The sequence below is a fragment of the Cydia pomonella genome, chromosome 27 (assembly GCF_033807575.1).
Source record: "Cydia pomonella isolate Wapato2018A chromosome 27, ilCydPomo1, whole genome shotgun sequence".
In the NCBI taxonomy this organism is placed as follows: domain Eukaryota; kingdom Metazoa; phylum Arthropoda; class Insecta; order Lepidoptera; family Tortricidae; genus Cydia; species Cydia pomonella.
The window spans coordinates 10077831-10103806 of NC_084729.1; the positions used below are offsets into that span (position 1 = coordinate 10077831).

Sequence of the window (25976 nt, forward strand, 5' to 3'; positions counted from 1 at the left end):
GCGCCGGGCGCTCGCCCGACTTTATTGACGTAAGTTGTGAGCCTTCAGTGCCCTGCGTCACCGCAGCGCGCTCCGTACGTCGATGTTCGCCCGACAACATCAACATCCGTGTATGGGCGCCGTGGGCTCTCGCCACACACACAAATAAATAAAGATATAAAAACGGAATATTTTTCCGTTTCACGGAATATCAGCACATTTTTTACAATATTTGCATGTAAAAAATACTTTGTCTCTAATTGCCAAAAATGTTCAATGTTTGATATTTTTGCATATGAACCATTTTTTTACATTTCAAATACTGTTAACGATGGGCTGATATTTCATGAAACGGAAAACGATTATCAGGGGGCCTAACGCTAAAACCGAAATTCGCAAATTGCGGGGATCTTTCTCTTTTACTCTCACTAAGACGTAATTAGAGTGACAGAGAAAAATGCCCGCAATTTACGAACTTTCGATTTTCGTGGTTTCAGCCCAGGCCCGATAACGGGACTGACTTCGGGCTCGATATCGGGAAGTGTGGATGTAATTGTAACACTATCAGGCCCGACGTCGGGCCCGTGCAAGAGAATATTTCTGTTTATCTTCTTCTTCTCCCGAGCCTATTTCCCATGTCTCTTGGGGTCGGCCCTCCTAGTCCTAAGGCGCCATTCTGGGCGTTTTTGTGCAATTTCGGGTTTTAAATCCGTCGTCTTCATGTCCTTGGAAATGGTTCCCATCCAGGTCGTCGGACGGCGACCTGGACCTCTTTTTGGTTCTTCGATTTCCATGACGACCCTTGTCATGTGCTCTTTATTTCGCCTCATGACATGACCGTACCATCGTAGGCGATTTTCCTGGAGTTTGTCAGTGATACACGCTACTTTAAAAGTTCCCCTTATGTGCTCGTTCCTGACTCTATCTTTGAGCGTTACACCGCCAGACCACCTTAGCATCTTCATTTCTGTGACATGGAGTTTTTGTTCGTCAGATTTTCGCGTGGCCCAGCATTCGGATCCATACATTAAAGCTGGTCTTACTGCTCTCTTATATATGTTTCCTTTGACTTCTATAGGCATCTTTACGTCACACAGAACTCCTGTTAAAGATCTCCACTTTAACCAAGCAGACGCTTTGCGGTTTTCGATATCTTTGTCAATGGAGGCTGTAGATGTTAGGACAGAGCCTAGATATTTAAAGTGATCAACTTGCTTTAATGGAGTGTGGTCAAGGTATGGTTGCTGCATTACATTGGTAGGTGATACTTTTCCGGAAAAGTTGCAGTACATATATTCAGTTTTGCTTCGACTTACTCGTAACCCTCTGCGCTCCAGTGAATATTTCTGTTTATAATATTTGAAATGTAAAAAATGATTCATATGCAAAAATATCAAACATTTAACACTTTTGGCAGTTACAGACAAAGTATTTTTTACATTTCAAATATTGTTAACGATGTACTGATCAAGTACTGATATTCCGTCAAACGGAAAACGATTATCAGGCCCGATATTGGGACTGATTCGGGCCCGATATCGGGAAGTGTGGATGTAATTGGCGCTTAAAAAGCTATAACAGACGGGCGCACCGGACGGCGACCTTGGTTCGGTCAGTATATTTCTTTTTCGCTCTTGTTATAGCTGCGTCCTTGACATATATACGACGGAACACTCTAAGGAGCTTTATTTTATAGATAGTGGTAACTCGTTTTGATTTTATATGTATTGATAAATCTCAAACATCTGTAGACTCCATAACTTGTGCAGCATTTGAACAGTAGTTTGTGAAGTGGAACGCACCTTCATTCAAAGACAAATATGGCTGCCAATCGTCAATGTCAGTTTGACGTCTAAGTCTAATGCAAAGAGCATATAATCACTACGTTCTAAGAAACGAGTCTAATGATTGAGCGTCACAGTATAGTCGGTCGTTCAGTTTTGCTGATTCTATTATTTTCCACTGTGATGTTAAGGAAATTACTAGTATATTGGGCTTGATCCGGAAAGGTCACAAAAATATATGTAGTTAAATTTATTTTCTCAACATACATTTACAAAAACATCGCTCAACATAATAGTAACCAGACTGAAATTTATTTGCATTTAGTGGTCTACAGTAAGCTCTTGGTAGAACTTGCGTTTATAATGGGTAACAAACTTCTATAAACCATAATTAAGCTGAAGAACAACAATGGATAGCAGTTCAAGAGTGCAATTGGTATCTGAGGATTTGAGCGCGTGCCGCGTCTGTTTGGCCACTAACACTAAGCTGTATAGCATTCCCGATGGACTTGAAGACCATCTTATTCAGCTGATGGGTGTGGAGGTAAGTAATCTTCTTTAAAATGAGGTTATTATATAGAAAACCTCAGATTATTGTACTTTAATACCTGAAAAAACAGGGAGCTTGAAATGGAGAACCTTTCCCAAATAATAAACCATTCTTTCTTTAAAACTTCTGTATGCATCATTATCATTATCATTATCATTTATTTATTGCAGTCATGAAGTTACATAATAAGGTGTTACAATTAATTTAGTCAGTTCATGACACCCTGTTAGGGCACACAATATTAAATTTAACTAAATATCTAATACCTATTAAAACATTTCTACATAATATGTCTCGTGTATATAAAATTCGAATAATAATAATAACATTATAATAGTAAATAAAACATAAAAAAATTAAATAACATTCCATATACAAAGTTTGAGCTATTGTAAATGTAGATAAAAATAATAATAATAATTAAAAAAAAAAAAACATACAATAATTCAGTGTCACAATAAATATTTTATTTCGCCAGCTTTTCGTCATTTAAAAACTCCTCAATTGAGTAGTAGCATTTGTGGATTAACATGTCTTTTAATTTATTTTTAAATAATTTGTCACTTGTTTGCATTTCTTACTTACATGTGTAAGTTCCAATGGTAACCCAATTCAGGTATACAATATACACTTAAAACTAAGTTAAGAAACACATAACTAAACTGAATACAACATAATTGACCAAAGCATTAGTGAAGGCAGGGCCGGATTTAGGGGAGGGCAACCGGGTCTACTGCCCCTCCACAGTAGAGAATTCGGAAAATTTACCATTTTATTTGGAAAAAATTTGGGGCCAGGGGGCCTCCACTCCTTTATTGCCCAAGGCCTCCAGACCTCTAAATCCGGCATTGAGTGAAGGTCTCTGTTTAAACTCAGGCATTTTGCTTTCATATGCCCTTATGTCCTCTACAGATCACAATTCTTAATTGATTCCTGTTGAATTCTGTGTCCACATTCTACGATTAAATAAAAAAATTGTCAATCCAGTTCTTGAAAAAATGTTCAAATCAAAAATTTAGTAGAGTTGTGCCCGCTCGGTCTTTAAAAAGAGTGCTCCGATCTCGGTCTATCGGTCAAAGGAACAAGTTCGCTCTTTTAGTTCCTTTAGTTCAGGAGCAAATCTCGAGATCTGAGGAAAGGAAGGGGCTAGCTAAACCGATTCGGTCTGTGGCTGCCATTATCTAGTGTGCGAGAGGGACACTGCTATAGACTATTTGTTACTAGGTTCCGACGTACCAACTACTGAACTAAAGGACCGAGACCGATTACGAGCGCTTAAGATGAACTAGTTCCTTTCAGTCCGTGGTGGGATTTCATTTCATTAAGTTCTCGGTCCTGACCGACTTAAGCCTAGCTAATAGTGTCTATGGGGCTTAAGACCATTGTGAGTTCACTCTGATAGAGACTAAACAAAGTATTTGTCTCTTTTACATTTTCTAAGCGTAATGTGAGGTCTACAGCTCACAGAGCCACTAGTTTAGTATCTAGCATAACTGTCTTCGTTCTTCAGAAGAGAGCAATCAGATCTATTTACAACATGCCACATGGCTTCTGAGAAAACGATTCAAGGAAATAGATATTCTCACAGTAGCTTCACAATACATATACATACTAGTTGTGATTATGTATATTCATAAGAATATAAAGTCCTTTAAGAAACTTTAATATTTACATCAATAAATTGCTCTGATAATTAGCTTGAGATAATTATATGTAATACTGTCTTACTATTCATAAGTGCTTGTTGCTAGGCCTACATGAATAAAGTATATTTGAACTACACTGAACTGTCTGATATCCATACTTATAATACACGAAATAAACATAAGTTAGTAGTCTCCAAGTTTCGTCTACAGAAAGTTAAAAAATTGTTTATGGGAAACTGTGTAACAATTTATAACAAAACTTATTAGTACTCTGACATTGGGGACATTTGACATTCCCAGATTTAATGTATTTTTAACCATAGAGACTATACATCTCTGTTGTATTGTAGTTATTATTTATTTTAAGGTTATTATAATGTACGGTTTACCCAGGTATTGGCTGTTGTATTTATAGATGTTTTTATGTATTTTTCATGGCACTATATGATGTTAATATGAATGTTGTATTGACTTGTAAAAGAGCCCTTGAGGCCTACTTGCAGAATAAATCTTTGAATTTTGAATGCTTTTGAATAAAATTGAAAAAAGAGCTAATAGATGTTTATGTTACAATGAATTATTAAAGTGTAAAATGAGTACAAAGAAGGTAAAATACATATTATAATGTTCCGTAAGTAGCAGGCAAGCAGTTATAATAATGATCTATGGTCTTCAAGACAGCATTATTTTTTAATAGCCAACACGTATATGTAAAATCTTTGGTAATCATAAATATCAAACCAAAACTGTTCAGTGCACATCTAAACTTTTAACAAATCATTAAAAAAATTGGGGTTGGCCGGAAGTATTTTACAGATGGCACCAACATAGCCTGCCCTGGCAATCCCTAAAATTATTGTTTTTTTTTTTTGGAATTTTGTGTCCTGTATTTTGGCCTTTTAACCCAAATATCATAGAACAAAACTAGAGACAGCTAGAGGGCCGGTGAGTAAGGTTGCCAGAGCTCAACGAGGGTGGGAGGGGGTTAGGGTCGGCAACGCGCATGTAACTCCTCTGGAGTTGCAGGCGTACATAGGCTACGGATACTGCTTACCATCAGGCAGGCCGTATGCTTGTTTGCCACCGACGTAGTATAAAAAAAAAAAAATTATGGCGCCATCTATGCAAACCTTTGACAGGTGCCAACCACATTAGTATAGAGGTGGGCTGGTAACCCAGAGTGGGAATTTTTGTTTTTTTTTAGTACTCAGATGATGATGGGTTGCCGCAGCATCTGTGTCCATATTGCCGGGCGCAGGTTCTAAGATTTGCTGATCTCCGCGCCCGCTGCCATCGCTCACAGGCCCTGCTTAGGGATATGTTGAAACGCCTGACTTTTGTAAGTAACATATTTTGGGAGACTTCCAGATCCAATAATTTGACTGGATTTATGAACCATTTTTGACAAGTGCAAAGTGCAGGCAACTGCTGAACGGTGCCATATATTTTTACAAGCTTTTATTTAACTTGCCCTGTTAGTATGTACGGGACAAATCTTGCAAGTTAAATTTTACCCACTTCCCGGTTTCCGATGAAGCTGAAAATTTGCATACATATGTAAGTCAGGTGACAATGCAATATTATGGTACCATCAAGCTGATCTGATGATGGAGACAGGAGGTAGCCATAGGAGCTCTGTGATAAAACAACGCAACCTAATCATGTTTGGGGTTTTTAGAATTGTCTCAATGAGTATTAGTTGCCTGTGGAAAAAAAGTACAGTCAGCGATAAAAGCTTGTATCAAAATAGAAATCTTTGCCAAAAACGTATTCTAGCATTTAGTTTATTTTGTCTATAGTCGTACACAAAATTGTACGGGAGGTACTGAAGGTACTCTGTCCCTGTTAGGCATTTACTGATGGTTTTGCTGTTGTTGTAAGAATAAAAAAAGTAGTTTTATTTCCATGACTTCCGTGTAGTACCTATATACATAATGATACAAAATTCTTGTACTATATTTCAGCTTTCCACAGATGACTTACTCTTAATAGACAGAAATCATCACAAACTAGCTCTAAACTTGATGACACTTAGCGTTTACACATTCAGCTCACTTGAAAAAAAGACTAACACTAAACCTGAAGAAATATGCGAAGACTCATTTGATGACAGGGAGGAATTGCCTGAAACAGAAATAGAAATTAAAGATGAACCTACAGATCCTTTAAATAACTTTACAAATAATATTGAAGAGACAATGAACCTAAATAACAGTAATAACCTAGATACACCTAAACAATTAGTCGTAGAAATAGATGGTTTAAACTTAGGTCAAATCTCCGTTAAAAACTTAGAAACAGTCAAAGAAACCAAAAAGAAATCCAAAAAGCAGGACAAAGAAGTGAAAACTAAAAGGATATCAAACCTACTCCGTTTTGTCGCCGGGAAAAAGAGAAATGCGAAGCCGTTGACAAAATGGCAACTGCAACTGCGAAGAGCGGAGAATAACTTTTTGCCGAACTTTGATCACGCTGAGTTTGAGTCGAAGCATGATTGTAAGTTGAAGATACTGACGATGGAAGAGCAGCTGCAGGAGATAGAGGAACGGAAGCAGAGCAGTAATTACTTGAATTTGGATTATAAGTGTGAGCAGTGCGGGCGCGGGTTTGAGTTTGAGCAGCCGTTTAAGAATCATATGGCGAAGCATGACCCGGTAAGCATAGGTCTTAGCTGAATATGCATCTTGGTTATCACCAGCCTATTTGCTCCATTGCTCCCCACTGTATATGACACACCTTGGGCAGTAAAGTAATAAATGCCTCAGATGACATGTAATTGACAAACATGGCTTTCTCCCCGAGGTTTGTATACTATTTTCTGTTCGACGAAATAGGAATGTTCACTTCAACAACTTCGTTAAGCGCAGCAGGCCAAAAATTTACGGTTTCCGCACGGAGAACAGGAAAGAGTATTTATATTGTATTTTAGTGATGGTCTACTTTAAGTTAGTATACATACGTGTATCAACAATAACACAATATATATACGATATATATAATAATAATAACTTTAGGGAAATTATGAAAACACCATTACAAAATTGAATGTTCTGACTTCTGAATAACCTTAAAATATTTTTGTAGAACATCGGTCCGTTCGAGTGCGACGTGTGCCACATATACTTCCGCACGCAGTACTTGCGGCACCGCCACCTCGACTACCACAAGATGATGTTCCGCTGCAACCTGTGCGGGTTCGTCACCCGCGCCAAGTAAGGACCGACTGTAGCATGCCACATGTAGCATGCACCTCGTGCCACATATACTTCCGCACGCAGTACCGACGGCACCGCCACCTCTATTACTACAAGATGAGCCAAGAAAACATTCCAACTTTTTTCTTTCTTTTTCTTTTCATTATGTTACTCTCTGTTGGGGAGTAGGACTTGAATCATATACATATTCCACTGACTTCGTTCTTGGGTAATGAGGGTTAACGCGTTAATTTTGCCGCTAGGGGCGCTAGTGTAGACGGAGGTTTTTTAAAATGTCAAATGTATAAATTTTTACCACATAAACCATAATTATTTATAAGCATTTTTATCGCGAAATTTTACTCCTTATTCACAATTGTGGTAAATCTTTTTTCTATTTTTGATTATTCATTGTAAACATTACATAATTATAGTTCAATAAATGTTAGCGGTTTCAAGTGCCAACTAAAATACATGCAACATTAAACAGATTTAAAAAAACGACAAATTTAGACGTTAAAATACTTATGTTAACGTATTAATTTATTTCTAATAAGCGTCGCAGAATTTTGAGAGTTGTTTTTCTGGACCACCATCTACAGTGGCGCCAGCTGGTGAGCACAAACGGTAGGCCTCATTCCTGGGCCTTCATTCTAGTCTTTTGTACCGATTTCTCTAGTTTCCTATGATGCTCGATGATAAGAGTCAATTTAGATTAGAAAAAAAATAGTGCTATCCGAGTTCTATATGTATAATTCCGTGTCTTTGTCTATACTCTGTATCTTTACGTATTTAAATAAAAGTAAACAAAATCTACCCACAAATGGCTCCTTAATCCAGTTGAGGGTAGATGAAAACGTTACACGATCAAATCATGTAGGTTAAAGTCAGGTTGTTCAGTGACAGATCCAGGCGGTTTTGTATTTGGTTGGTTAACCAATAAATGTTACAACTACCCGAAAATGTAGAAATTGTTTGTTTACTTTTATTTAAAAACCTAAAGATACAGAGTATAAATATAGACTGAAACGTGTTGTGTGTTCGCAGACATTTGGCTCGGAACCACTACCTCATGCACACCGGGAAGGTGTTCAAATGCAAGCAATGTGATGCTACTTTCACGTAAGTATCATGTTTAAAACAAGTAACATACTTACTTACTTACTTACTCCGTTGGCTCAGCGACCCACAATGAGACTTGGCCTCCGACACAAGACAGCGCCACTTTTCTCGGTCCTGTGCGACCTCTCGCCAATAGGGTTGTTTCCATCTACAAATCTTAGGGCAGAATTGTATCCCAATAAATTCTTTTGAATTATAAGAACATGTTAAACTACTTTTAGGGGACCTGTAATGACCATATTTTTGTAAATATTGCATTTAAAATATCTTTTGGCACACGTCACGTGACCAAATTCGAAACGTCATTGAAGATTCTGATGACGTCACAACTCTCGGATTGACACTATTGACAGTTAGGCGATAAACAACAAAGGACAAATGTCAGTGGACAGTTCGTATCTTCTACGTGTGTATTTAGTTATGTGTCAAACCGTAAACTGTGACGTCACACAATTTTCAAAGAGCGTTTCGGGTGCGAAAGCATCTGTCAAAATATATTTTGTTAATTTAACATATTTAAAGCAGTTTTTAGTATAAAAGTTGAATTTCAGGGCAACTTTTAGTTAATATAGAACATAATACAAGCGTTTCAAAAAATTGGAAACAACCCTATTGTCGACTCGAAGCTCGCGCAGCTCCGCCTCCACCATGTCGCTCCAGCGATCCCTGGGGCGTCCGACACGACGTCCTCCTGCTAGGCGACCCAGCTACGCTCTTTTTACGTTCCGATCTTCGTCCATTCTCTCAAGGTGGCCTAACCAACGGAGTCTGTGGGCTTTACTTTCTCCCATGATGTTAGGTTCAGCCACTAGGTCTTCAATCTCACGGTTCTTAAGGACTGTCCAACTTCCATCCGGTCTTCGTTTGGGGCCCAGTATTTTACGGAGTAACAACAAAACAAGTAACATACGAATAAAAATTAATATTATAGGACATTATTACACAAATTGACTAAGTCCCACAGTAAGCTCAATAAGGCTTGTGTTGTAGGAACCTAGACAACGATATATATAATATTATAGTTATAAATACTTAAATACATAGAAATCACCCATGACTTTAAACAAATATCCGTGTTCATCACACAAATGTAAATATGGCGAAGTTTATTTGGATTTTCTTCAGAATACTTTACCAGATCTGTTAGAAGACGTGCCACTGAACATTTACAGGGAAATGTGGTTCCAGCAAGATGGCTGCCCAGCGCATTATGCCCGTTTGGTAAGAGAACATCTTGATGAAGAATGCCCGCTCAGGTGGATAGGGCGCGCTGGGACAATTTTGTGGCCACCCCGTTCGCCTGATTTAAATCCCCTGGATTTTTTTACTGGGGAGCGGTCAAAGAGAAAGTTTACACAAAAACAATAGAGAATTTAGCCGAGCTGCGGGAAAGAATAACGGAAGCGGTTGAATTTGTAAATAGGGGAAGATTTGCCCGGAAAATAACCAGATCTTTTTTAAGAAGATGTCGTGCGGGCATTGCCGTCGAAGGGAAGCAGTTTGAACATTTACTATTGTAAAAAATAAATTTAAATCTGATATTTTGTTTTATTTCATTTTTCTAAGATGGGAAAACTGATCCTGACTTAAAGTTTATTTATTTATTTATTATCATAACGTACTGACTTGTTTGTGTGAGCGTCTGCGGTTGCACAACAGAATAATAACACTGCTGTCTCACTCGCACTCGTCGGTTATTTTATCTATCCGTTTCATCTTTGATAAGGGTGGCGTCGCTCTCTGTCTCGCTCACACTTCGTAAAATGACTTTCTCCGTCTCTTTCGACCTTGAAACGAAGTTTAGCAAAGCTTTAAGTAAGCCAAAATCATTTTAAGGTAGTATGAAAATTATGGTCAAAACTGGAGTTCTTTACAAAAAAAAAAACTTGACCAATTATTGAAAACGTATTCTAGCAAGTGTTATACCATTTTTGAATCCTTATTAAACGCGCCAATTTTAACGTTACTTGCCAAACTAGCGTAGTACATTTTTTTTCAGTACAGTCAGTTAAAGTTAGGCGAAACAGTAAATTTGAATAATTTGATTTCGTAAAAGTTTAATTTCCTTCCAAGTAGGAGGAGTTGGTTTTCAGTTTTAGGCAAAAATCTACAGAAGCATTATTTCTATGATCCATTCACGGCTTGACGTCGATTTCTGGGACATCCTGTATATGCTCTTACCAGGATTTGAACCCGGGTCCATCAGCTTCGTAGGCAGGGTCACTACTCACTAGGCCAGACCGGTCGTCAAATATATACCTTCTATTTATCAAATATGTATACATTGATAGTATAAGATATCCCATCAAAAACATTTTCATGTGAAATGTTGCCAAGACAAAACCATAAGGCTCGCACTGTCAAAAAGTTATCAGATCTCTTGTAGAGCTAAACTTCTAACTCTACAAGCCCTAACTTCACAAACTCTTCATGTTAGTCAAAATATGCGGGTTGGCCACTTCGCTACCGTCACATGGGCGTGAGGTAAAAAATGTGAATGTTCATTATTTTTTATTAATTTTAGTATACGATTGTTCTTGTAGTAACGAAATTTCTTGTAATACAAGTTCCAATAGCCAAACTATGCTATTGAATTTTTTTATGGTTAATAAGTCCACTATTGACATTATATCCCGAGAATTTTGTATAATCCAAACCCAAGTTATGAGGTTTAAAAAAAACGACGAAGCGCTTCAAGAAAAGGTAGCTAAGCAACGCTTTGCTCGTCCTGGCGGGGGCAATGCCGTGCCCCAGATATATGTGTAAAGTCTAAGCCAAAAATGATGGATTAAGACAAACGGGACCCGGGTACGTCCTTAAACTACGTCAAGTAGATATAGACCCCCGGATAGAGATACGCGGCCGGCAACCCCGTTTCTCGCCGAGATTTGTATAGTGCTTTTCTCAAACTTGCAATTAAAACAAAAAATGTAGTCAATTTGTTTTGAGGCGACCTACTCGGCTCGCCACTCTACCAGCGGTGCCTTACGCGCGTAAGTCCGCGCGCCTGCGCGATGCGCCACCGCCGTTGCTTAGCAACGAATATGCACAACAACGGTGATTTGTTGTGCATATTCATTGCTAAGCAACGGTAGCGTACCTATATTTGTTGATGGTTGAATGCCAAGACGTTGTGTGACAATTTGACGTTAAAAAACAAAAGAATGTAAGGCAGTATGAAATTCCTTTACATATCATCTTCACTTATCGCACCTGATATGTAGTATTTCCGGACCTAATTTGACGTAAGTCATGTCATCATTTCATAGCAAGTTTGAGAAAAATACAATTACAAATATGGAATCAATGATATATTAGATACTTTTATCAGAGATGTATACATTCTCTAAATGTCGAATTACACAAAAAAAAAAACTATGATAAAAAAATACTAACAACTTCTTCTTCTTCCTTCCCTTATCCCACCTATGTGGGGTCGGGTCTCCTTGTCAATTTGCGCCAGAGTGGTCGGTTCTGGGTTGTCTGTTCTTCGATGTTCAGGTTCTTCAGGTCGTTTCTAATATTGGACCACCATGTGGATTTTGGCCTGCCACTTCCTCTAGGGCGTTCGGGAAGGCTTAGCGCAATGTTTACTATATGGTCATTTCCTCTTCTTCGAGTGTGGCCGTACCATCGTAGACGAGATTCAAGGAGTTTGTCTTGAATTGGAGCCACTTTGAAACTTCCGCGAACGTACTCGTTTCTTATCCGGTCTAGTCTTGTGACACCACCAGCCCAGCGTAGCATCTTCATCTCATTTACGTGAAGGGTTTGCTCGTGGTATTTCTTTATGGCCCAGCACTCAGAGCCATATAGCATGGCAGGTCTCACGGCCGTTTTATACACCTTTCCTTTCGCTTTAATGGGCATACGGTTGTCACATAGAACCCCTGATAAGCTTCGCCATTTGACCCATGCCGCTTGTGTTCTGTGGGAGACGTCTGCATCTATATTGGCATCGGATGAGATGACAGATCCTAGGTATTTAAACTTTGTTACCTTAGGTACAGGATGTTCTCCGATGCACACGTCTCTGTCGTCTTGGACTTCGGTAGAAAATTTGCATTGCATGTACTCGGTTTTGCTCCTGCTAATCTTGAGGCCATTTTGTTCCAATGCCTTAGTCCAGGATGTAAGTTGGGTCTGCATGTCTTCAGCTGACTTGGTTAAGAGTACTACGTCGTCCGCGTATAGCATACACCATGGCACCGGCAGTTGTATATCCTTGGTTAAATAATCTATTACTAAATTAAACAGTAAAGGGCTTAAAGTGGATCCCTGATGAACACCAACTTGGACTTCGAACGGTTCGCTAAGGCCAGCTGGGCTTTTGACTCGAGTTGTGCAGTTGTGATACATGTCCCTGATTATGCTGATATATTTTTCGGGAATGTTTTGCGCCCTGATCGCTTGCCACACTAATTTTCGGGGAACTCTGTCAAAGGCCTTTTCTAAATCAATAAAGACAACATGCAGGTTCTCTTTATTTGCTCTGTGTTTTTCCATAACGATTCGCAATGCGTGAATAGCATCTGAAGTCGACTTATTTGCTGTGAAGCCAAATTGATTTTCAGATAGTGTTATTTGGTCTAGTATACGTCTACTTATAATTCGCTCCCAAATTTTGAGGGTGTGTGATGTTAATTTGATTCCTCTGTAATTTGCACATTCGCTAACATCTCCTTTATTTTTGAAAAAAGGTGCCAAGTAACTATTTCGCCAGGAATTAGGAATACTACCAGTTGAGAGAATAAGGTTGAATAATTTCGTTAGCCAGTTAATTCCAATATTACCCAGCATTTTCCAGATTTCGGCCGGGGTTTCATCGGGGCCAACTGCTTTCCTATTCTTCATCTTTCTTACTGCGAGTATCACTTCATACTAGCTAAAAAAATACTAACAACAAATACTAATATTCTTTAGAGATGGAAAAGTCTCTAAGTGTCAGAGATAAAATATAATTAAAAAAAACGATCATTAAATTATCCATAGAGATGTAAAGGGTCCCCAAGTTTTGAATTCTTATACAAATAATTAAAAGAGAAGAAATCCGATTATGACATTCGTGAGGGATTGTAAACTATGCCAATAAGTATTTTTGACCGTTTATACGTAATTCTGATTAGTAGCAAATTTGCAGTAAAAGCACCTCTTACTACGGCCACGTGCGCCTCAACCACCCTTCCAAAGACCACGTGTGCGGGATCTGCGGGGACTCCTTCATCGGAGCCCTGGGGCTGCGCCACCACCACGCCAAGGCGCACAAAGAGGTAATTATTGAGATAACACAGAGCAAATATTTTTAAGTCAAAAGTAACTCTTATCCGTTAATTATTCCTGCTTAAATTGCTGTTTTATATTATTTTAAACCAATTAATCAAGGGAAAATGGCCTTAAAAGGTTTGTTGAAGTTGGCACGATAGAAAAAAAACCGGCCAAGTGCGAGTCGGACTCGCGCACGAAGGGTTCCGTACCATTACGCAAAAAACGGCAAAAAAATCACGATTGTTGTATCCCATACAACCTCCGCCTCCTTAAATATTTATTTTATTGTTATTTTTTTTTGTATTTGTATACATCATCTGTGATGTATTTATGTTGCATATATAAATTTCAACTGTCTTACTATCATGGTTCACGAGATATACCCTGGTGACAGACGGACAGACAGACAGACGGACAGCGGAGTCGGGACAGCATATTTTTTTAGTATAACATAGCTAGTGATGTAACCGAAAAATCTAACGGACAAAATTTTAAACATAACACTAATACTCTATCATCGTTTGTCCCTTTCCGACGTATTGGTATGATGGAAAGGGACACATGATGATCAGCGGCATCGTAACTTTCACGTTTATGAATAAGGGGGTTAATGTTTAATAATTTAATGTTCAAATTTTATTTTAATTGTGTATTGTGTATATGATCCTTGTTGGTCGAAATAAAGAAATTAAAATATTTTCCGTCGCAATTTTGCGCAGCGTGCCATGTTTTCTTTTTTTCTCATTAGCCTCAAAACGGCCAGTGTAGACGTATGCTCGCTCTGTGTGGACCCGCCTATTTACTGACTGTACGCCCGCCCCCTGCTAATTCGCTAAACCTATATAGATGAGAATTGGTATGGAGATCGTCCGAGTCCCCGTGAAGGAAGTTGGAGAATTCATCATTCTTATTTTTCATTTTCGAAATCGATTAAAAACATGTTTATTATTTAAGTTGTCGAAGTCGAAGTTATCCTGCGAGTCGTGCGGGGTGCAGTTCGCGAGCTCCGAGGCTATGAGCAGACACACGGACGGACGGACACTCTGCGACGCGTCCTTAAAGTTAGTATATTTTTTTAGTATCTACAAATGTCGACCCCAGGTTCATCAAAAGAATAAAAATAGTATACACAGCTTGTTCAGTAAATAAAAAGGCCTCGGCTTCGCCTGGTCCGAAAATTATATGTGATCTGCGACATTACTTACTTTACTGCCCTACGTATGTAATGTGCTATTTTTAATTTTGACCTTGGAGGCGGCTTATTTTTAACCATTAAACCAAATAATTTGATGTAATCGAACAAGGCAACATTTATTGCAGGGCGTGCGCTGCGTGCGGCGCGCTGTTCGCCACGGAGGAGGCGCGCGCGGCGCACGCGCGCACGCAGCATGAATTCTGCTGCGAGGAGGTAACTTGCACACATTTGTTGCACTTCAGACTAACCCCCTTATTATGCGCGTCCACACAGTACGAGCCGCCTCGTGAGGAAATTGCTGCGCGGAGCAGCTTGGTCTGTATGCTCGAGGCAATGCGGCCGAGGCACATATTCACAGACCGGGCTGCTCCGCGCGGCATATTCCGCGCGAGGCGGCACGTTCTGTGTGCACGCGCCCGCCTATTTGTGAAACTTGCCAAATCTCTAAAGTCCGTCTTAGCTGACTTTCCACTGATAATACAATAAGTGAGGTAATGTCAGTATTAACGTAATTTTTCATAGAAATTTGTCATTAATAATGACATTCCATACCTTGACATTGTAAATGCCATGTTATCTTGGTCCGACTATTAACACTTTCGACACCGCGTACCCGACACTCGGGCACTCGTAAACTTTACTCAGAAGCCGGCGCACCCGGTGGTCGGGCACGAGCTATAAACCTACACGCGAAGCCAAAGTACCCGACAGGCGGGCAAGCATTGCATCTTCGCTACCTCAGGGCTGCCACTGCCACTAACAGAAAAAGTCCGCTGATTGTTATGTACTTGTGTGGTCGAAAAATTGGTACAGTTGATTATTATATTTTATTACTTCACTTTGTATTTTTATTTACTTAACCTAATGCGATTACAAAATAAAAATTCTTATTAGTTGGTTACGTTAAATTGCATACACGGGTATGTATCAATAAGAGTTAGAATTTTCGTAAATCGTACAACCTAAATTGATAAAACGGATAAACAGATGAGACAGCAGATTTAATTTTATTCACGTAAGTATACGAAAGTTACTTGGCACAGCCAGTGCGGCATTGAGTTGCACGTCGTTGCTCGACTAGCGAGTACTGTCGGTTTCTGGGGTATTGTTCGAAATTTTGCCTGGTTGCGAAAGTGTTAAACTTTATCTTTTTCTAAGACATTGTTATTTTCTAAGCTTGTGTAGATTTGACAGACGTTTATGAATATCGTCGTAACTATTTTTTTAATACCACGTCATTGGCAAACTAGCATACGGCCCGCCTGATAGTAAGCAGTCTCCATAGCCTATGTACGCCTGCAACTCGGCGCCGTTGCCGACCCTAACACTCCCTACCCTCGTTGAGCTCTGGCAACCTTAACAACCAACCAACCTTTTTATTTAGTGTTTGATGAATCCTAAAATGCGTGCTCTAACACTTTAAATATTTATTTTAACTGAACGGAGTGAAGCGTCTCTGTTTCAGCTTAGACAAACGTGATTTCGTATTCTGTCCGGCTGTTCTCCTCTACAGGTCGCATTTCTCAACCGATTCTTAGTTCGTTTGAAGTTTAGTGAGCAGTGCCGATATTTATATAGATTTTTTTGCTAATTTAAATAGCTGTAGCCCCATAGGGGTGGACGAGGTCCACAGCTCAACAATCCACTAGTATTAAATATATCTATTTTCATTATGCTCGGAAATGTTCACTTTATTGTAGCAAAAATAGAACGCGTAGTTCTTCTTTATGGTCAAACTCTCTTCTTCCTCGCGTTGTCCCGGCATTTTGCCACGGCTCATGGGAGCCTGGGGTCCGCTTGGCAACTAATCCCGAGAATTTGCGTAGGCACTAGTTTTTACGAAAGCGACTGCCATCCGACCTTCCAACCCAGAGGGTAAACTAGGCCTTATTGGGATAAGTCCGGTTTCCTCACGATGTTTTCCTTCACCAAAAAGCGAAGGTAAATATCAAATGATACTTCGCACATACGGTACGACCCGGGGTTTGAACCCGCGACCTCCGGATTGCAAGTCGCATGCTCTTACCGCTAGGCCACCAGCGCTTCTCTTTATGGTCAAACTCAAATTTAAAAAATCTAATATGTTACTTACTAAGAAAAATAAATGCAAACAGCCAATTATTATTATAATAGCCGCGTCTACACGGGTCAGCAGTTATTTCAAGCTGTAGGATAGAGTGAGATAGGAAGGTAAACCAACTTACATGTCTCGTTCTTTCCAGACCATCGTGTATGATCGTGCGAAAACTGAATAAAATCAAAAACTTTTATATTTTTAAGGATGACAGGCGTGCACATACAGCTTATATTGCACAATTAAATTGAATGAACGAGTATTTAATAGTACTGAATGACAGAATGAGTAGTTTGTTTTTGACGTTTTTGATGTGATGGTTCGATTAGAGCGATGCTTAGATAATAATTACTTAATTTTATTTCCTCGCATGTTTGTAGAAAAACACTACATATGCCTCGGCAGGAATAGCAATTCGTGGATTTGTCTTTTTTGTCGGACTCCACGCGGCCTCTGCAATAATGTACCATTTCATTATACCTTGTATCCCGTCAGTGCGACCAGTCCTTCGTGAGCCCGAGCTCGCTGGAGACGCATCACCAGCGCGTACACCTGCGCATCAAGTGGCCGGCGTACGGCCGCACCAGGGAGATGAACAAGGAGTACTACAGGAAGGTAACATTACCTGTATGGGGACACCCATTCATTACATCACACGTTTAGGGGGAGGGAGGGGGCAAGAAAATGTGACATTATATTTTTTAGACTACGTTTAATTATATTTTTTAGACTAGCCAATGAACTTTGAAAGCAATCTACATCGTATAAATTTAACTTGGAACTCGGAAAATGTACAAATTGTTCGTTTTCTTTTATTTAAATACCTAAACACTATCACTATGTTCTCTTTTATGTCTGTCTATTACTGTTTGTGTGTTTATGAATAAAACAAATTCTATTCTATTCTATTCTATTCTATTCTATTCTATTCTATTCTAAAGATACGGAGTATACACAAGGAAAATAACAGGTCCAATTGAACCTTACGTTGCGGTACCCCGAGCTTTTTCAGTTGAAGCTAAATTGTAAATAAAATATCTGTTTTAGATAAAAGAGAGGACGCGACTTCGAGCGCAGGTCGTCTGCGAAATATGTGGAGCGAAACTCGTGGTGAGTAGGACAGAAAGGTATTCATTCTATAGTTGTACAGTCAGCGTCAAATACTTCGTAGCAGTCAAAGTAGCCAAATAGTCCGGTACACCATATATTTAGTATGGTGTACCGAACTATTTGGCCACTTTGACTGCTACGAAGTATTTGACGCTGACTGTACTTGCGTGGTGAGTGAAGGAAAGAATAGTAGGTACATTACTATAGAGGCCGGGAAACGTAGAGTTGCAGGCCAAGTAGGATAGAGATACGCGGCCGGCAACCCCGTTTCTCGCCGAGATTTGTATAGTGCTTTTCTCAAACTTGCAATTAAAACAAAAAATGTAGTCAATTTCTTTTGTGGCGACCTACTCGGCTCGCCACTCTACCAGCGGTGCCTTACGCGCGTAAGTCCGCGCGCCTGCGCGATGCGCCGCCGCCGTTGCTTAGCAACGAATATGCACAACAACGGTGATTTGTTGTGCATATTCGTCGCTAAGCAACGGTAGCGTACCTATATTTGTTGATGTTTGAATGCCAAGACGTTGTGTCACAATTTGACGTTAAAAAACAAAAGAAGGTTGCTTTACAGTCCTAGGTGTGTAAGGCAGTATGAAATTCCTTTACATATCATCTTCACTCATGACACCTGATATGTAGCATTTCCGGACCTAATTTGACGTAAGTCATGTCATCATTTCATAGCAAGTTTGAGAAAAGGTATTTTCTCCAATATTATATTCACCTTATAAGAATAGTACGGGAAGTTCTTCGTTATGGTCAAACTCAAATTAAAAAAATTCAAACCACTATTGTCGTGTTTTAGCGGACGGGAAGTTATTCCTGTATTGTTTTTTACTTTTTAACATGTATCCACGAAGACAAACGCAAACAGCCAATTAATATAGCCGCGGGCCGCGTCTACACGACCCGGTCAGTATCATATCAAGCTATAGGATAGAGTTGTGTCGTGTAAGATCGTGCGAATATTGCTTAATAAAATCAAAGATATTTTATATTTTTATAATGGTAGAATAAGTTATGATTTTTTTTTTAATAATTAAAGAGGGAAATTGTCTTTGACGATTTTGATGTGAAGGTTCGATTTGAGTAAGTGTAAAAATATGGGTGTACACATCTTACTCAAAAATTTGTCCCCTAGCATCTTATTCCAGTGTAATAAGAGCGTAGTACAGTCAGTATCAAAAGTAGCGGATGAAACAACCCGCCAAAAGTATCTGATATTCCGGATAACTTTTCCAAATATAGATAAATTTCTAAAATTCGCGCTCAAAAGTATATCTTTTACAGCCTTAGTTGTTCTATATTCAAGACATCACTTTTTGTTAAGTTGTTACAGAATGGTAGATACTTATGAAACGTTATTTGATCCGCTACTTCTGTTGCTGACTGTACCATATTTATGAGACGATTCTTTCGATATATATTTTTGCACTTGACTGTACCCACTATGAGACCCTGCCTATGAAGCCGATGTTCCCGGGCTCGAATCCCGATAAGGGAATTTATTTGTGTGATGAGCACAGGTATTTGTTCCTGAGTCATGGGTGTTTTATGACTTTATTAATTTATCTATTTAAGTATATATATCGTCTCCGAGTGCCCAAAGTTCAGGCGCCATCAGATATATCGGAGCGGCCGAAGTGCTCAGAAATGTCTGTACACGCACTCTAACGCCTTGGCAATAGAGCAGTGTTCAGATATTTGTGAGCACCTTGGCCACTCCGATATATCTGATGGCGACTGTACAAACTTTGCTTAGTTTGGGGCTAGGTCAATCTGTGTAAGATTATCCACAAAATATATTTATTTAAGAAGAAAGAAAAGTAATGATGAATTATTCAAATTAAGGTTAAGTTACAATATGAACTGTATGAATGGTACAACAAGTATTGTGTTTTGTCTCAGTCTAACGCGGCCCTGGAGAGGCACCAGCTCGGGCAGTGCAAGCGAGAGAGAAGCAGCAAGTCTTACCAGTGCCCCTCCTGCGACAAGCTGTGCGCCACCCGCCAGGGGCTGCAGGTAATATTAAGTACTTATACTATTTAGTACTCTAATTTTAAGTACTTGGATGGAATTATACCCACGTCTACAGATTCCCAATACTTCAGATGCCCACGTCTACAGATTCCTATTTCTATAGATTCCCCATTCTACTTAATCGTAAGTCTACAGATTCCCAATTCTGCTTAATCGTAAGTCTACAGATTCCCCATTCTACTTAATCGTAAGTCTACAGATTCCTAATTCTGCTTAATCGTAAGTCTACAGATTCCCCATTCTACTTAATCGTAAGTCTACAGATTCCTAATTCTGCTTAATCGTAAGTCTACAGATTCCTAATTCTGCTTAATCGTAAGTCTACAGATTCCCCATTCTACTTAATCGTAAGTCTACAGATTCTCAATTCTGCAAAATCGTAATTATACAGATTCCTATTTCTACTGATTCCCATGACTACGACTTTCCAATGTTACAAATGTCCAATACTACAGATTCTTATGACTACATTTGTAATTTTTTTCGTAGAATTAAAAATCAAAATGTTTAAAAATAAATTAAAACCAATCTTCTTAAAATTAAACTGTTTATTTTTAAATCAGTAGGGGAGAGTGGGGAATGTTGATCATCCCTTTTTATTTTAGTATAAAGTTTTTATCACTTGTGATGTAAAATCTGTTGAGATGGGTTGGGAATCTGTAATGCTGGAAAGCAGTAGAGTTCGGAATCTGTGTAGATGGGAACCCGACCGATAAAGAGTGAAAAGTTGCGGATCTGTTGAATTGGGAATTCGTAGAATTATGAATCAGTATAGTTAGGAATATGTAGAATTACGATTCTGTACAATATGAAATCTGTAGAGACGGGGATCTGTATATGAAATCTGACAAGGCGTCGCAGAGCCGTTTTCCGCAAATTTCCCGTGTCAGGCCGGTGGTAGACCAAGTCCAGTGTCGCATCGGTCTATTCAGCCACCAAAAACGGTGTCTCACTACTACTACTAATTTATTAAAAAAATTCTGAATGCTTCTGGCAAAGTAGATATATAGTTTAACGTTTAGGTTATTTTATATTGCATATATTTATTTAATCTACCAAGGTTTATGGCAGGGGTCGGCAAACTGAAGGCGGTGAAGGTGATTGCGGTTCAAGCCACGTTAAATGTAAAAAAAAAAAAACATTTTGAAAGTTCTTAGAACGTGAAAACAAAATATCCCTGTATGACATTTCTAAAACTGGTGACGTCTACTGCAATAGGTTCTCAAAAGTTTGTCGACACCTGACCTATGCCCTTTGTAGCCTAGATAATATCCACAACTGATTTATTACGTATATTTAGTACATGCTGTGACGCTTTAATCCATGACAGAAAGGTTTCTAAAACTTCCTGTACCTGATGCGTACTGCAGTAGACGGAGGCGACCGCCCCTACTGGCCATAGTGCGCACGCGTACTCGTCTGCGCCTGCACTCCGCCGTACTGCGCGCAACTGCGCTCGCTAACTCCTTACTCCCGGCCCTACCAGAGTGTGATCTGTTTGCGACAGGGATAGGAAGGCTAATATCTGAGTGGAAGGGAATGCTTGAAAGGATGCAAGACAGATATTCGTAGATGTAAGTTAGTTTTTAATTAATTAATAAATAAGTCGTTTTTAAGTTATGAATCTACGTAACGCTTTGGCGTAAGCTGTAATGTTATGATAACTTGATTCAATAAATAAATGACTTGATGATGTTAATTACCCGACTGCCAAAGGAGAGGAGGGTAATGTTTTTCGAGTGTATGTCTGTTTCTTTGTGGGCTCCTGTAGCCTAAATGGCTTCATGGATTTTGATCTTTGAGGTATCGTTAGATTCGTCTTGATCACGGGAGTGTCATAGGATGTCTTATTGGGGGTAACTAAAAAGTTATAAATAAAAAAACTAATTATTATAAAAAAATATAAAACCCGATTGCACACTAAAAAGAAGAAAACAAGCCCCACAAGAATATTGTTGTTGATGGTAAGTATCGCAGGCAGGGACCAACAGAGGGTTACTTTATAGTCATTTTGGTTGTTGGTTGTTAAGTTCACCTTTTAGCAGAATCTTACTTAGGTAGGCATTTTCGTTGGTGGCGGTCAAGTTGGCCCCGCCTGCGATACTTACCATCAACAACAATATTCTTGTGGGGCTTGTTTTCTTCTTTTTAGTGTGCAGTCGGGTTTTATGTTTTTTTTTATAAGATGTAATGTTTTGAAAAGATGTGTCCCGCCAAGTTTCTTGCCGGTCCATATTGGGATACCCTCCTCCAATCGAGGGGGGATTTAAATCTTCTCGGGTCAGAGGTGTAGGGTTAGAGCAGTGGCGTAGCGAGGGGGGGGCTAGGGGGGCCATGGCCCCGGGCGGCACATGAGAGGGGGCGGCAAACACGGCATTTAAAAATATAAAATTATGAAATCCAAATTTTTCAAATCGCGTCACGAAACGCGCCAACGCACCGCGGGAGCCAACGGCGCGAGGCGAGGCGGCGGTGCAGGGCGTCTACCGCGAAAACCCAAATTCGTGAATTGCGTGGATCTTTCTATTTTACTCTCACTAAGACGTAATTAGAGTGACAGAGAAAAGTGACCGCAATTGACGAACTTCGATTTTCGTAGTTATAGGCCCAGGGGCGGTCCATCGCTGCCGAAATGCGGTGTTCGGAGCCACCGCCGATCTTACACGATTGTCCGCTGGTTATATGTTAAATAACGTCACATCAAATTGAACACAGCGCCCTTTGCCGGGTGCCATCGGCGCCTTCATACTAAAAATCTGGACATAGCCCGACGTACGTGGCGCGCCGCGCGCGTTCGGATGCCGGGCGCTCTCAGTGCCCTCATGCCAAAATAGTCGAGCGTAGCCCGATGAACGTGGCGCGCTGCACGCCATCGAATCACGATCACAGAATAAGTATTAGTATTTGTCACAATCATGTTAAAAGCATCGGGCGTAGCCTGACGTAGGTATTGGGCGCTTTGCGTGCGCTGCTGTACTAAAGGCGCCTTCGCACAAAAATAATGTAAAATGAATTTAAATAATGAATCACAAAATGATAACCCTAAAATAAATAAAAATAAAAATTAGTACAAAAACTAAAACCAGACTACTGAAATTCGCGCTCTAAAATGTATGAAGCAAGAAAAAAATCTAATCAAAAATAATACTTTACTTTTACCTTAAAGTTTATGACCGCAGCATACGACCACGGCTGTCCTTTAAATATGTTTTTGAATATTGAATATACCTACACCGTGGGAACGAGGAACCTGACAGATTTTAAAGGAGTATTCTTGACCGCATTTAGCGTATTTAGTGGAATCAGTATAAAAAGCAAATTGTATAAAAGTTGGTCCCAGATACGTATTTCAGGATTTTTATAATAAATCACCCCCTTTAAATTAAAAACAACATACCCACACTTTTTTTTGCCAAATTTAACAAAATTTTTTGCTCCTTATGACCAGGAGTGCGACGTTAAAATCTGTCGGGTTACCTACTTGTTCCCACATTGTGTACAAAATTTATTAAGTAAATTATGTTTTGTTTTGTTTCTTTATATAAAACATGATAAATATAAAGTATTTTCTGTTTTCTTTCGTATTTAAAATAAGATTTTTTTTCTTTTTTCATAATTTTTAGAGCCCTATTTTCAATAGTCGAGTTTCAGTTTTTGAACTTATTTGTTGTATTTTACCATTTTTAGTCAACTTTTTTTTATCTAATAATTAATATTGATCATAAACGGGGCGACAAATTTCTGATGGGCCCCGGGCGGCAAAAACACACGCTACGCCGCTGGGTTAGAGCCGGCGTAGCTTTATTTGACGTTCATAAGCGCATTGTAATATGCCTACTTGAATAATGAACTATCTTTATCTCAGTATTGAACGACCGGTTTGGCCTAGTGGGTAGTGACCCTGCCTACGAAGTTGATGGTCCCGGGTTCAAATCCTGGTAAGGGCATTTATTCGTGTGATGAGCATGGATATTTGTTCCCGAGTCATGGGTGTTTTCTATGTATTTAAGTATTTATAAATATTTATATATTATATATATCGTTGTCTAAGTACCCTCAACACAAGCCTTATTGAGCTTACTGTGGGACTTAGTCATTTTGTGTATTAATGTCCTATAATATTTATTATTTATTTATTGTCTGTGCAGCTGCACGTGACGCTACACACGGGGGAGAAGCCGCACAAGTGCTCGCAGTGCGCGCAGCAGTTCCGGCAGGCGGGCGCTCTGAAGCGGCACCACGCGACCGTAAGTTCAGGCAGACAGACAGACGGACAGAACTACGTACATAGTCTCTAAACAGCTGCACGTGACGCTAGACAGACATGACAAATCCATAAGGGTTTCGTTTTTTGCCATTTGGCTACGGAACCCTTAAAGAAGTCACTGGAATAGTTATTTACGATACAAGTGCAGAAAATAGGAAATTCGCAACGAGTGGTGATAAATTAAAACACGACCGAAGGGGGAGTTTTTAAATCGACACGAGTTGCGAATTACCTATTAGCACGTGTATCGTACGTTTTACAGTACATATGGCTCTTTAAAGTTTCGACATATGCACGAAAAGTGCTCATTCCCGCACGCGTGCGGGAAAGTAACACTATATGTACTGTAAAATATTCCAGGTGCACCTGGGCATCGACACGCGCGTGCAGTGCGCGCAGTGCGGGAAGTACTTCTCCACGCCCTCCTCGCGGACACTGCACGTCAACACCGTGCACCTGCGCCTGCCGCCGCCCAGCAGGAGACGGCAGAAGGAATGAACGGTTTCCAGATTATGACCAAAATTACTTAAGTGCCAATAACATTCACACTTTCCGATATCGGGCCCGTAATCAGTCCTGATAATCGTTTCCGTTTCATGGAATATCAGTACATCGTTAACAATATTTGAAGTGTAAATAATACACTGTCTCTAATGTGGTTGGCAACTGTCAAAGGTTTGCATAGATGGCGCCATCATAGCTTGCCCCTGTCTCTAGTTTTGTTCTATGAGATTTGGCTTAAAGTACTGGAATCCAGGTCACGAAATTCCAAAAAAAAAAACAAGAATTTGACACAATTCTTGTGATTGACAGGGCAAGCTATGATGGCGCCGTCTGTTTAATACTTCGACCGGCCAACCCCATTGCCAAAAATGTTCAATGTATGGAAGGTAGAGGCAAGGAACATAAACTCCATATACCAAAAATTGTCCAACAAAAAACCATAAATAGCCATAAGTGCGCTACAATACCTAGAATACTTGTGAAAAAAATCTAATCATAGATAGCGCACTTCACTCCGTCAATATCGCGTAGGTTCTTAGCTACTCTAACGCTACTCTGGAGAGATTTGGAACTATTATTTATAGCTGACAGCTGGATATTTTTGCAACAATTCTGCCTAAGGAGATTTTGTTTCTTGCTTCTACCTTCCATAGTTCAATGTTTGATATTTTTGCATATCGTTGGCTAAGAGTGTAAACCTGCCAAATCCATTTTTGAAAATAGAGAAATTTGTACCTATTTTTATAGACATTAAAGTTAAAAATAAATAAATTTCAAAAATGGATTTAGCGGTTTTACACTCTTAACCGACGATACGAACCATTTTTTTACATTTCAAATATTGTAAACGATGTGCTGATATTTGCTGAACGGAAAACATTCTTCCTCGGGCCCGAAATATAATCCAGACCAGCTAGCATGACTTGCGTTGTCGCGCGCGACTCCATAAGTCCATACTTGAAGAGTGGGTTGTATGGAGTCGAGCGCAACGCAAGTCATGCTAGCGGGTCTGATGCTAATATTGAAAACATATAAATTAGACATAAATTTCCTTATCATGTTTTAAATTAATAAATTATTTATAACAACTATGACTACAATATTTTTTTATAATTATGTTAAACACCCAAAATATGCAAAATGACCCAACTCAGGTCAGCTGCTAAAGTGCATGAACACATTATGAATGAAATTCATTCACAAAGTGGACACGTATTCTTACAGCTGTGTCTCGCCGCCCGAGGGA

At 39.5% G+C, this 25976-nt stretch overlaps 1 protein-coding gene across 1 annotated transcript; it reads left to right on the forward strand.

Moving 5' to 3' along the window:
• The first annotated feature begins 1860 nt into the window (after positions 1–1860).
• On the forward strand, positions 1861–25824 carry LOC133532528 (zinc finger protein 433-like). The gene is made up of 13 exons (XM_061871246.1): positions 1861–2307; positions 5164–5298; positions 5924–6613; positions 7044–7171; positions 8201–8275; positions 13416–13545; positions 14495–14601; positions 14861–14948; positions 17305–17424; positions 17857–17919; positions 19828–19941; positions 24108–24206; positions 24587–25824. The coding sequence occupies exons 1-13, from the start codon at positions 2173–2175 to the stop codon at positions 24722–24724; spliced, it is 2022 nt and encodes a 673-aa protein (XP_061727230.1). The 5' UTR covers positions 1861–2172; the 3' UTR covers positions 24725–25824.
• Positions 25825–25976: the final 152 nt, after the last annotated feature.

Coding starts and splice junctions, on each gene's coding strand:
- LOC133532528 (XM_061871246.1), top strand. CDS start 2,173: ATGGATAGCAGTTCAAGAGTGCAATTGGTATCTGAGGATTTGAGCGCG. Junction 8,276..13,415: donor CAATGTGATGCTACTTTCAC/GTAAGTATCATG, acceptor GCAAATTTGCAG/TAAAAGCACCTCTTACTACG. Junction 13,546..14,494: donor ACGCCAAGGCGCACAAAGAG/GTAATTATTGAG, acceptor TTATTATTTAAG/TTGTCGAAGTCGAAGTTATC.